Raw genomic sequence first — 12,709 nt, forward strand, 5'->3', positions numbered from 1 at the left:
AAAATAGGAGACAAAAAAAGCGCAAATAGGGTCTTATCCCCAGGATTGCTTCTAATCAATTGTGAGAGAACTGCTCACCTGGTGGTACACAGTACAAGTTGTGTAATTTGTCAGCTGCTGCAGATCCACAGGTCGGCGCTGCGACCACTTAGAACCGTTAAAATAGATGAAATGTGGATTAAATCCGCGCTGCTGCGACAAATAATAGATCCAGATATAACTGTAAGGTGTTCGGGTGGTTTATTCAACGCGTTTCGAAGCTCATGGCTTCTTCTTCAGGACGTTTCCACATACTGTATGTGTCATATCTTTGTGTGGAAACTTCCTGAAGAAGAAGCCATGAGTCTCAATAAGTCAGCTAAGTTATCAGTAAGAGAATTGTGGACTTGCACAATCTGGCTCATCCTTGGTTACAATTTCAAGATACCTGGAGGTGCCTCATTCATCTGTACAAACAATTATACGAAAGTATAAATAAGATGAGAATGTCCAGCCATCATACTGCTTAGGAAGGAGACTGGTTCTGTGTCCCAGAGATGAAAGTGCTTTGGTCCGACATGTGCATATCAACCCAAGGACAAAAGACCTTGTGAAGATGATGGCAGAAGCTGGTAAGATTGTATCACAGTGAAACAAGTACTGTATCAACATAGGCTGAAAGCCCACTCTACATAAAAAAGCCAGATTAATATTTGCAAATGCACTCAGGAACAAAGACCTTAATTTTTGAATAATGTCCTGTGGTCTGATGAAACTAAAATTGAATTTTTTGGGCATAGTGACCATCGTTACATTTGGAGGAAAAAGGGAGAAGCTTGGTAGCCTAAAAACACCATCCCAACTGTGAAACACGGGGGTGGCAGCATCTTGTTGTGGAGTTGTTTTGCTGCAGAAGGGACTGATGCACTTCACGAAATAGATGGCATCATAGGAGAAGAAGATTATGTGGCAATACTGAAGCAACATCTCCAAACATCAGCCAGGAAGGTAAAGCTTTGGAGGAAATGGGTCTTCCAAATGGACAATGACCTGAAGCATACTGCCAAAACGGTAACAAAGTGTGTTAAGGATAGCAAAGTTAATGTTTTGCTATGACCATCACAAAACCCTGATATCAATCTTATTGAAAATATATGAGCAAAGCTGAAAAGGCAGATTTGAGCAAAGCGACCTACTAACCTGGATCAGTTACACCAGTTTTGTCAGGAGGAATGGGCCTAAATTCTGACTAACTATTGTGAGAAGCTTGTGGAAGGATATCCTAAACGTTTGACCCAGGTCATTCAGTTTAAGGGTAATGGTACCAAATACTAATGAAATGTATGTAAACTTTTGACTTCGCAGTTAGTAATAAAAATGTGGTAAAACATTCTCTCTCTCTCATTATTCTCGCATTTGGCAAATAATAATAATTATGGTAATCCTAATTGACCTAAAACAGGAAAGGCTTATTCTTATTTCATGTCAGATATTGAGAAAAACATGCAGATGTGTCTTTTTATATAGTGTATGTAAACTTATGGTTTCAACTGTATATGGGTAGGTAGGACTGTGCGGTGTTTAAAACTGCCATAGGCTGATGGGTGAAGTGGTTAGTCAGAGAATCTATGTGTCATAGTTACAGGTGGGGTTCCACCCCTGCTGTCATGGAGTTAATGTTGTGTGCCTCTATTTGGATCTGGGAGGGACATATATACCCTTTCCTGGCTAAGATTCTCTGTCAGTTATACATGTCAGATTCTTAGTCAGTTCTGACTGTGTGTCTGACCCCTGTATACTGCATTGCTTGATTGCCTCCCATCTATGACCTGGTCTGTCCGCTCACTCTGTTCTCTGTCTCAGGTTTTGGTACTATTATCTTCTTCGGTTCTGACCCACTGGCTTGGCTATTGTTACTCCATTACAGTTTGTACTGCACTGCTCGTTTTGGCTTTTTGACCTCTGGCTTTGACTTGACTACCCTTACGTCTCAGTCCACGGTACCGCTCGGATCTCTCAGTTCTGAACTTGGCACGCATTGGCTTGTCTCTGTTTTTCTTTTTCTCCGCTGGCCGTCTGCATCTGCCTCCACCCCCAGCCACTCCTCCGTAGTCATGTGGGACAGGTCCTGTACACAGTCTAATGAAGTTCTCCACCATTCCCCGGCCACTCCCCCAGAGTCACGTGGGACAGGTCCTGAACACAGACTAGTGAGTTCACCTACAGTACATTCCCCAGTTACTTCTCCTATTTCAGTGTGTAGCCCCCTGCGGTAAGTTGCGCAGCGGGTGGTTACACTATGTATACAAATATCAAAAGACTGACCATTACTTCCATCTTCTGAAAACAGGTGTGAACATGTGCAAGCTAAGTGTAGCCTCCTCCATATAACCTATAGCGGTTTTAATCACAGCAGGATTATTATTATTATAGCGCCATGTGTTCCATGGCGCTTTACATGTGAGGGTCTTACCTACCTATATAGTTTTAGGTTAGCAGCCCAGGAGAGGTATCATTTATCTTAGATTCCTAAGCTAAAGAAAAAGAGGACTTGAACTCTATAGCACCACCTATTGGAAGTAGCGATCCTACAAGTCACAATCAACCCTTTAACAAGGCTTGCAATATCACTTTGGATAAATAGCCAAATCAGAATCTCAATTCGCAGACACGGTGTTTTGGGCTGTTGGCCCTCGTCAGTGAGAAGCATGAGAACTGATTTGGCTAGGTGAGAGGCTCTGGACTGAGGTCTAAGGGGTAAGGTTTCTCCTTGTGGAGAGTGACATACCATCTCTGGCTTGTCAAGGTAATTTTTTATAAGCTGTCCAGAAAAAATAAAAAGTCAAATTGGCAACTCTGGTGCCCAGAGAAGCAAATGCCCACACTATCACATACAGGAGGACGCCTGTAAATGACAGGTGACCTCTCACAATCCATTAGAAGCTGCTCTCTATAGTGAATGTGGTGTCTAATTGATGAGAACTAAGAGAGTGGGCTACCAGTTTGCATTTTCCACCCAAAATAACTTATGCAAGTTAAATGTTAAAGTATATGTACCCCGAAATATGCTATCAAGTTACAAGTGCTTCCCACTAAATTAGAATATCAGTTCTAAAATACAAAAGTGAAACTCATATATTATATAGAGTCATTACAAACAGATTGATCTATTTCAAGTGTTTATTTCTGTTAATGTTAATGATTATGGCTTAATAATGTTTGTAAAGCGCAGTGGAATTAATGGCGCTATATAAATGAGTAAAATAAATAAATAATGCCAATGAAAACCCAAAAGTCATTATGTCAGTAAACTAGAATACTTTATAATACCAGCCTGAAAATTATTTTAAAATTTGAAATGTTGGCCTACTGGAATGTATGTTCAGTAAATGAACTCAATACTTGGTTGGGGCTCCTTTTGCATCATTTACTGCATCAATGCGGTGTGGCATGGAGGCAGTCAGCCTGTGGCACTGCTGAGGTGTTATGGAAGCCCAGGTTGCTTTGATAGCAGCCTTCAGCTCGTCTGCATTGTTGGATCTGGTGTCTCTCATCTTCCTCTTGACAATATCCCATAGATTCTCTATGGGGTTAAGGTCAGGCGAGTTTGCTGGCCAATCAAGCACAGTGATACTGTTGTTCTTAAGCCAGGTATTGGTACTTTTGGGAGTGTGGACAGGTGCCAGGTCCTGCTGGAGAATAAAATTCCCATTTCCAAAAAGCTTGTCGGCAGAGGGAAGCATGAAGTTCTCTAAAATTTCCTGGTAGATGGCTGCGCTGACTTTGGTCTTGATAAAACACAGTGGACCTACACCAGCAGATGACATGGCTCCCCAAAGCATCACTGATTGTGGAAACTTCACACTAGACCTCCAGCAGCTTGGATTGTGGCCTCTACACTCTTCCTCCAGACTCTGGGACCTTGATTTCCAAATGAAATGCAAAATTTACTTTCATCTGAAAACAACACCTTGGACCACTGAGCAACAGTCCAGTTCTTTTTCTCCTTGGCCCAGGTAAGACGCTTCTGGCATTGTCTATTGGTCATGAATGGCTTGTCACAAGGAAAGCGACACTTGTAGCCCATGTCCTTGATAAGTCTGTGTGTTGTGGCTCTTGAAGCAGTGCTCCAGCAGTCCACTCGTTATGAATGTCCCCCAAATTTTTGAATGGCCTTTTCTTAATCCTTTTAAAGCTGCGGTTTCCATGAATATGCTTGGATACAGCACTGTGTGAACAGCCAGCTTTTTTTAGCAATTACCTTTTGAGGCTTACCCTCCTTGTGGACTGTGTCAATTACTGTCTTCTGGACATCTGTCAAGTCAGCAGTCTTCCCCATGATTGTGAAGCCTACTGAAATAGACTAAGGAACCTTTGTAAACACTTAGGAAGCCTTTGCAGGTGGTTTTTTGTTAATTATTCTAATTTACTGCGATAATGGCTTTTGGGTTTTCATTGGCTGTTAGCCATAATCATCAACATAAACAGAAATGAACACTTGAAACAGAACACTTTGTTTGCAATAACTCTATATAATATGAGTTTCACTTTTTTATTGAAGAACTGAAGTAAATTAACTTTTTGATGATATTCTAATTTAGTGAGAAGCACTTGTATATAATGGGATCCATAAAAAAACAGTTAAGTTTATGTCTAGTGTTAGACATGCATTATGTTCTTAAACACAAATTTTGAACTATCGTTAGAATGTGCATGTAAGTGAAACGCACATTATAGTACAGTCAACGGGTGCTGCAGGTCCAAGGACTGTTGCAGATCTGTTTCTTATCAGTTACTGTAGCTCCACTTTAAGGATTTAGTGTCAAACTGGGAGTTAACTCAACATCACAGACACACATGACATTGTCTATTCTCATTAGGGATTGATGGGGGGAGTAGCATTCAATTATAAATTTCTTATAGCTCAGGAATAGACAGAAAATTCTGTATGACAAATCTTATGAATAATCTGATGAAAGATGGAAGCCGTTTTACTCCTCGACCTAGAAGTGATTACGAAGGTGTAATACATAGCATGTGGTCTTCCTCAGCCGTATCCACACATCACTGACGTAAGGTTTGTCTATAGTGTGATATTTATGCAACCCTTGCTTATTTTGTACTGTCATTAAATTTATAACAAGTTTTACTAAGTTTGAAAATACAATGACTTATGTATCACAATAAATCCCACCTGATTCTGAGCTTCTCATCCAGTTTTCCAGTCTCTCATGGTTCTGCAGCTCCCTGCTGGATGCCTGTTTTTCTCAAACTTGGTTGCCCTTTGCTGGGGGGGTTGGATGGAAAGATAGAGGCAGCAAGAGGGAGGAGAGGGGTGTGGATGATGCAGACAAAGGAGAGAAAGTAAAATGTTAATGGAAACTAATTAGAAACATTTCGGAAATCTTGTCCTATCTGCAGAACAAGGGAAAAGTTTAGCGGCATCCACCGGATTGCCGTGACATCAAGGAGAAATCCTCCAAACTTGGCGTTACCTTTTCTTAGATCTTCTCCAGATTTGTTCCCCTTGGTAAAGTTTAATGTTGTCTCCCTAACAGCTCATTTCCCCCTGTGGGATGTTTACATGGTACAGTCTGGTCGCTGGGTTTTATTCACTGAATGCCAGCCTTCAGGTTGTTCTGAAGTTGAGATGGGCTTTAAGAGGAGGGGGAGGGAAAGATGGTGTGAAGGTTCCTATAAAGAGCCTCTTTATAGTCTTTTCCACCAGCCTATTTCCCAGAACTCTTTTAGTCAATATGTCCAGTGACAAGACATTTGAAAGCATAATAATATGAATTCCTTTATTGTAGTCATAGGATAAGCATGATTAGAATTCTCATTCATTTGTAGCAGGAGAAAGCATCTGTAAACCTTGATTTTTGTTATTGGCATGTTGTGTCACCTGAAATGATATACCCTATCCTGATTTTGTTTACTTTGGGCTCAATATTGTTGCTTTTTTGCAGAATTAGAAAAAAAATATACAATTGTTCAGAAGTCAAATGCACTTTATCAAAATGAAAGTAAATGTTCCATTCAGAATAAAAAGATAAAATGATGCTAAAACAGGCCTAGATTTATATATTAAAAATATATATAGTATAATAACTGTAAATGGTGGACATGGTTTAAAGGGAACCTGTCAGGTTGGATAACGCTATGTACTTGCAGATATGGGGTTAATCTTCAGGTTAATAGCGTTATGAAAGTGCCTGTCGGCTGTACCGAAAGTGTAACTACCACTAGAAAATGAACTTTATTTCACCTGGAAGTCACCAGTGTTCCGTCATACAGGTGTGGCGGTGCGGATACAGTCACTGTTCACAGCCCTGTAAGCATGCCCCGGAACTTTGACTGACAGCCGACTCTGCAACAAGTGCCAGCGAGCTGTCAGTCAAAATGTCGGAGAGTGCTGACAGGAAAAAATTAATCTTCTCCCTGGAGCGGCAATTTTAGTATAGTAGTCTCGGACCTTTCTAACTCTGTTGACCTTCAAATTAACCTTATCTGCAGGTTAGTAGCATTAGCTTACCTGACAGGTTCCCTATAAAAGGGGATTATGCAGTCATCATTTTTTTTATGACTTATAATGTAGATCAAAGCTGGGTGTACTGCACCCCACAGGTCACATCCAACCCTCTGGCTATTCCAGTCCAGCCCACGAACCAAGACAGCCAAACAGTATCCCTTCAGCCGCACTATTTCCTCGCCTGCCATCTATTATCTACTGCTTGCTGTCACCGCTGTTCGCTTCCTCAGGATGCAGACAGCGGTGAAGTCATCAATAGAGGACAGAGGCGTCATGTCCTTCTTCCACCAATCAATGTTCATGGATGAGACAGCAGGCATGATGACATCAATTCAATGTGTTTACTGTACAGAGTCAATGCACCGAAGACAGAAGCAAAGCGCCAGGGCAACAGGACAGAGGTGAGTATGTGTTGTTGTTTTTTTTTTACATATGTGTATAGGATGTGTGTCTGTATATAAAAGACTTAGACTGTATATAGGAGGCTATGTCAGTGCCTACACTGCATAAGGGAGGCTATGTGGGTCTCATACTGTACATAGGAAGTCATTTGGGGCTCATACTGTATATAACACTAATCATACAATTCCCCATAAAACTCAATTTTATTATATGACTCTTAAAATGCCACCAACCTGTGGCGACTGACACTTTAAATCACCGTGAACACAACAAAACGTGCAAACCAAAAAGTGAAAAAATATGTATTATAAAATATCTGGTGAAAAAAATCCCTAGGTATGGGGGAGATTTTTTTAGATCCTATTAATATTTCTATACTAGTACCTGCCTATCTGCGGGGGTTGGCACCCTAGGGGGAGCGTTGTGGCGCCCCCGCTCAACGATGGCTTACCCTAGGATCCCAAGATACACCCTGCAGTGGATCGTAACCCTTCTACCCAAGATGTGGTTCTAAAGGGTCCCCTCACGTCTATACATAGATCGATCCTACAACTAAGGAAAACCCCCAAACCTATTTAAAAACATTAGAGAACATGTATTTTGGCTCTGGTCGGCACTACATATAAATTATGCATACTCTTTCATTATAGCTTTTTCAATACAAGCAGTCTCTGATCCATCTGATCACCTGATGCATACCAGCACCTTAATCCCCTTGTTGATATTACAGGGATTTACCCATATTGATTGCTTATGGTGCAGGGTGTGCAGCTTGTCATATCACACTATACATTATCAGTGATACTTATCAAAGCACTGTATGCATGCCGCCCGCCTTCTCTCGCCTCACTGTATATAGGAGGCTATGTGTGGCTCATACAGTATATTGTGAGCTATGTTGGGTTTCATACTGTATACCAGGGGCTAAGTGAGGGATCACACTGTATACTGGAGGGTTTGTTAAGGCTCATTGTATATACATAAGCTATGTGGGGTCTTATACTGTATATGGAGAGGCTACGTGGGGGTTAATACTGTATATAGGGGGTTATGTGGGGGCTCACACTGTATACAAAGGGCTATATGAAGACTGATATTGTATATATGAAAGGGAGCTGTACAGTCATACATTTTTATGACTTATAATTTAGATCAAAGCTGGGCATAGAGAGGCTATGTGGGGTCTCATACAGTATATGGAGAGGCTATATGTGGGCTCATACTGTATATAGGAGGCTATGTGGGTTTCTTACTGTATGTAGGGGGGCTATCTAGATTCTCAGACTGTATTTAAAGATGCTATACACTCACTGACGGAATTTATGTCGCTTATCGATGTTATTTAAATAAAAGCTTATAACATGACGCTAAATTCATCCATTGGTTGTATAAATTATTCTTTTGAAAGCTGAAACCCTCCGAAATGTGGTTTAGGTTAAGAAAATAAATTGGCATCAATGCAGAAATATTGATCAGTTAATGGACACAGAAAGGTCAGATTTTGGCAAGACAAAAGTTTTGTCGCCTGGTCATATAATGTACCAAATCCTAGTTTACATCCTCACCTGTGCTCAGTATATGATTGGTTAATTAGTATGTGTATAAAAAGAAACTCAGCACCCCAGACCTTCACTTGAACTGCAACTTGAGATCTGACAACATGCCAAAAATCCACCCTGCGACCAAAGCCTAGATTATCAAGAGGCTGAATACCAGATCCACTGCAGAGGTGGCTGGCACGTTTAATGTGTCTCAGCATCAAGTACAAAGAATTAAAAAAAGATTTGAAGAGACTGGAGCCCAGGTCCGGCAGACCCCGCAAAACATCTGCTCAGGAGGAACGTTTGTTGGTTAGAAAATCCAAAGCAAGCCCCTCTTCTACTGCAGCAGAGCTCCAACAGGCCTGGTCACCTCAAGTCCCTGTGTTAACTAGAACAGTTTGTAGGATTCGGTCTCGAAATGGCCTCCATGGTCGAATCAGTGCCCAGGAGCCAGCACTATACAAAAGGCAAATAAAAACTGTGTGGCATTTGCAAAGTCCCACAGCTTGCTAAACAGATGGACCCTGGAAAAGTGGCAGAAAGTGGATTTCTCTGATGAATCTTCAGTAGAATTACACCACAGCTGCCGCAAATACTGCAGGAGACCTACTGGAGCTTGTATGGATCCAAAAATACACCCAGAAAAGAGTTAAATTTGGTGGTGGAAAGATCATGGTCTGGGGATACATTCAGTATGGGGGTGTGCGAAACATTTGCAAGGTGGAAGGCAATATCATAGACAAAATATCAAGAAGTATTAGCTACCTCTTACATTCCAAATCATAAAAGGGGTCAAATTCTGCAGCAAGATGGTGCTCTATCTTAGACATCCATCTCTACAACAAAGTTCCTCCAGGCAAAAAAAATCAAGGTGCTCAAGGCCTGGCCAGCCCAGTCACCAGACATGAACATTATTGAGCATGTTTGGGGTAGGATGAAAGAGGAAGCTTGGAAGACAAAACCAAAGAATCTAGATGAACTCTGGGAGGCATGGAAGACTGCATTCTTTGCTATTCCTGATGACTTCATTAATAAATTGTATGAATCATTGTTGTCACACAAAATATTAAATATGACTCTATTAGCACCACAACTTCATTCACCAATGTTATGCAATATATGTTTGTATTTTAAGTTAATTATTTGTTTGAATATCACTATTACTTTCTGTGGGCGCCAAAACTTTTGTCTTGCCAAAATCTGACCATTCTGTGTCCATTAACTAATCAATATTTCTGCATTGAAGCCAATTTCTTTTCTTAACCCAAACCACATTTAGGAGGGTTTCAGCTTTCAAAAGAATAATTTATACAACCAATGGATGAATTTAACGTCAGGTAATAAGCTTTTATTTACATAACATGGATAAGCGACAACTTCTGTTAGGGAGTGTATGCGACTAATACTGAGCATAGGGCTATTTGGGGGCTCATACTGTATATAGGAGGTTATGTGAGGGATCATATTGTATATAAAAAGGCAATGTGAGTGTCACATACTGTATATTGAGAGGCTATGTGGGTGCTTACACTGTATACAGAGGGTGATTTGGTGGTGCATACTATACAGAGAGGGGCTGTATGGGGGCTCTCTGTATACAAGGGTTATGTGGATCTCCACTGTTTCTATAGAAACTATGTGGGGGCTCACATTGAGTGTAGGGGCAGTGTGCGGGCTCATGATATATAGGGTGGCTGTGTGTGTGGGCTTATATGGTATAGAGGGGCTGTGAGTGGGGTCATACTGTGTATAGTGGATGTCAGCATACTTAATTCTGCTCAATATTAAGTGATACCATTAATGTTAATATAAAATAATTATAATTAATACGTTAATATTTATATTGAACATAATTAATTTCAGCCTTTTGGTGTAGTCCTCCACAACAGTCACGATCTGTCATGTCGCCCCCTAAGGAAAATGAATTGCCCACCACTGATTTAGATAGATCATTAAATATCATATTGTGGGGGTCTGACCAACAGCATTCCAATGGAATAGATCAGCTGTTATAAATTTTGGCAGTGATAGGATATGGCCACATTGAATGGAGCTGAATGATGCAGCTCTATTCAAACGTGTAGTGGTTACTGCCATGTACTGCAATACTGCTGTACATGGCTAGAACGGGTTGTCTATCGTTACATCTCACAGGAGAAATTATGTTCTTCTGACCTTTTGAGGATTTTTTTTTCCCTTGCATGATGCTTCCTGCTTACGATTGGTCAATGTCATGCAAGGGAAAAAGTACACACACCCCAGACAAATCTCTAGTAACACCGATTGAGCTTATAATAAACTAGCTGAAGAGCCCGGCGTTGCCTGGGCATAGTAAATATCTGTGGTTCGTTATAGCACCTCACTTCTCTCATTTTCTCCCTCACTCCTCTCATTCTCCCCCTAACACTTGTCATTTGGACCTCACATATGTCATTTTCCGATCACTCCACTATTTTCCCTCACTCCTCTCATTTTGCACTCACACCTTTTCATTTTCACCTCACATCTCTCATTTTCACCTCAGTATATACATGTTTGTCATCTCCCTTATATATAGTATACACCTGTATGTCATCTCCTGTATATAGTATATACCTGTATGTCATCTCCCCTGTATATAGTATATACCTGCTGTGTGTCATCTCCCCTTTATATAGTATATACCTGTATGTCATCTCCTCCTATATATAGTATATACCTGTATGTTATCTCCTTCTATATATAGTATATACCTGTATGTCATCTCCTCCTGTATATAGTATATACCTGTGTGTCATCTCCCCTGTATATAGTATATATCTGTGTGTCATCTCCTCCTGTATATTGTATATACCTGTATGTCATCTTCTATATATAGCATATACCTGTATGTCATCTCCTCCTGTATATAGTATATACCTGTAGGTCATCTGCTCCTGTATATAGTATATACCTGTGTGTCATCTCCTCCTGTATATAGTATATACCTGTATATCATCTCCTCCTGTATATAGTATGTACCTGTATGTCATCTCCTCCTCTATATAGTATATACCTGTGTGTCATCTCTCCTGTATATAGTATATATCTGTGTGTCATCTCCCCTGTATATAGTATATACCTGTGTGTCATCTCCTCCTGTATTAGACCTCGTTAACACGTTATTTGCTCAGTATTTTTACCCCAGTATTTGTAAGCTAAATTGGCAGCCTGATAAATCCCCAGCCAACAGGAAGCCCTCCCCCTGGCAGTATATATTAGCTCACACATACACATAATTGACAGGTCATGTGACTGACAGCTGCCGTATTTACTATATGGTACATTTGTTACTCTTGTAGTTTGTCTGCTTATTAATCAGATTTTTATTTTTGAAGGATAATACCAGACTTGTGTGTGCTTTAGGGCGAGTTTCGTTTGTCAAGTTGTGTGTGTTGAGTTGCGTGTGGCGACATGCATGTGCCGACTTTTGTGAGATGAGTTTTGTGTGGCAACATGCGTGTAGCAACTTTTTGTGTGTCGAGTTGCATGTGACAGGTTAGTGTAGCAAGTTGTGTGCAGCAGGTTTTGCGCATGGCGAGTTTTGCGCATGGCGAGTTTTATGTGTGGTGCCTTTTGAGTATGTGCAAGTTTTGTGTGAGGCAACTTTTGCATGTGTTGCAACTTTTGTGCATGTGGCAATTTTTCCGCGTGTGCAAGTTTTGCGTGTGGCGAGTTTTCCATGAGGTGAGTTTTGCACTTGTGGCGAGTTTTGCGTGAGCATTGCATGTGGCGAGTTTTGCGCGTGGCGAGTTTTGAGCGGCTACTTTTGTGTTTCGATTTTTATGTGGCGAGGTTGGTGTATGTGTGGTGAAATGTGTCCTGAGGGTGGTATATGTGTTCAAGCACATGGTAGTTTGTGGCGCATTTTGTGTGTGTGTTCATATCCCCATGTGTGGTGAGAATCCCATGTCGGGGCCCCACCTTAGCAACTGTATGGTATATAATCTTTGGCGCCATCGCTCTCATTGTTTAAGTCCCCCTTGTTCACATCTGGCAGCTGTCAATTTGCCTCCAACACTTTTCCTTTCACTTTTCCCCATTATGTAGATAGGGGCAAAATTGTTTGGTGAATTGGAAAGCGCGGGGTTAAAATTTCACCTCACAACATAGCCTATGACGCTCTCGGGGTCCAGACGTGTGACTGTGCAAAATTTTGTGGCTGTAGCTGCGACGCTTCCAACACTTTTCCTTTCACTTTTTCCCCATTATGTAGATAGGGGCTAAATAGTTTGGTGAA

The 12,709-nt window shown here is 41.0% G+C and overlaps 2 protein-coding genes across 2 annotated transcripts in view; one reads left to right on the plus strand and one right to left on the minus strand.

Moving 5' to 3' along the window:
* The window catches only part of C2H10orf105 (chromosome 2 C10orf105 homolog), a 49,136-nt gene extending 43,607 nt beyond the window's left edge, over positions 1-5,529 (minus strand). The window contains exons 1-2 of the mRNA XM_069753214.1: positions 5,475-5,529; positions 5,174-5,266 (exon numbers count right to left, since the gene is read on the minus strand). Coding sequence (XP_069609315.1) covers positions 5,174-5,192 — 19 coding nt within the window. The 5' untranslated portion in view covers positions 5,193-5,266; positions 5,475-5,529. The remainder of the gene's footprint in view (positions 1-5,173; positions 5,267-5,474) is intronic.
* CDH23 (cadherin related 23) overlaps positions 1-12,709 on the plus strand; it is a 1,839,731-nt gene that overhangs the window by 1,408,374 nt on the left and 418,648 nt on the right. The gene's annotated exons all lie outside the window — the stretch shown is intronic.

Source organism: Ranitomeya imitator, chromosome 2, assembly GCF_032444005.1.
Source record: "Ranitomeya imitator isolate aRanImi1 chromosome 2, aRanImi1.pri, whole genome shotgun sequence".
NCBI lineage: Eukaryota > Metazoa > Chordata > Amphibia > Anura > Dendrobatidae > Ranitomeya > Ranitomeya imitator.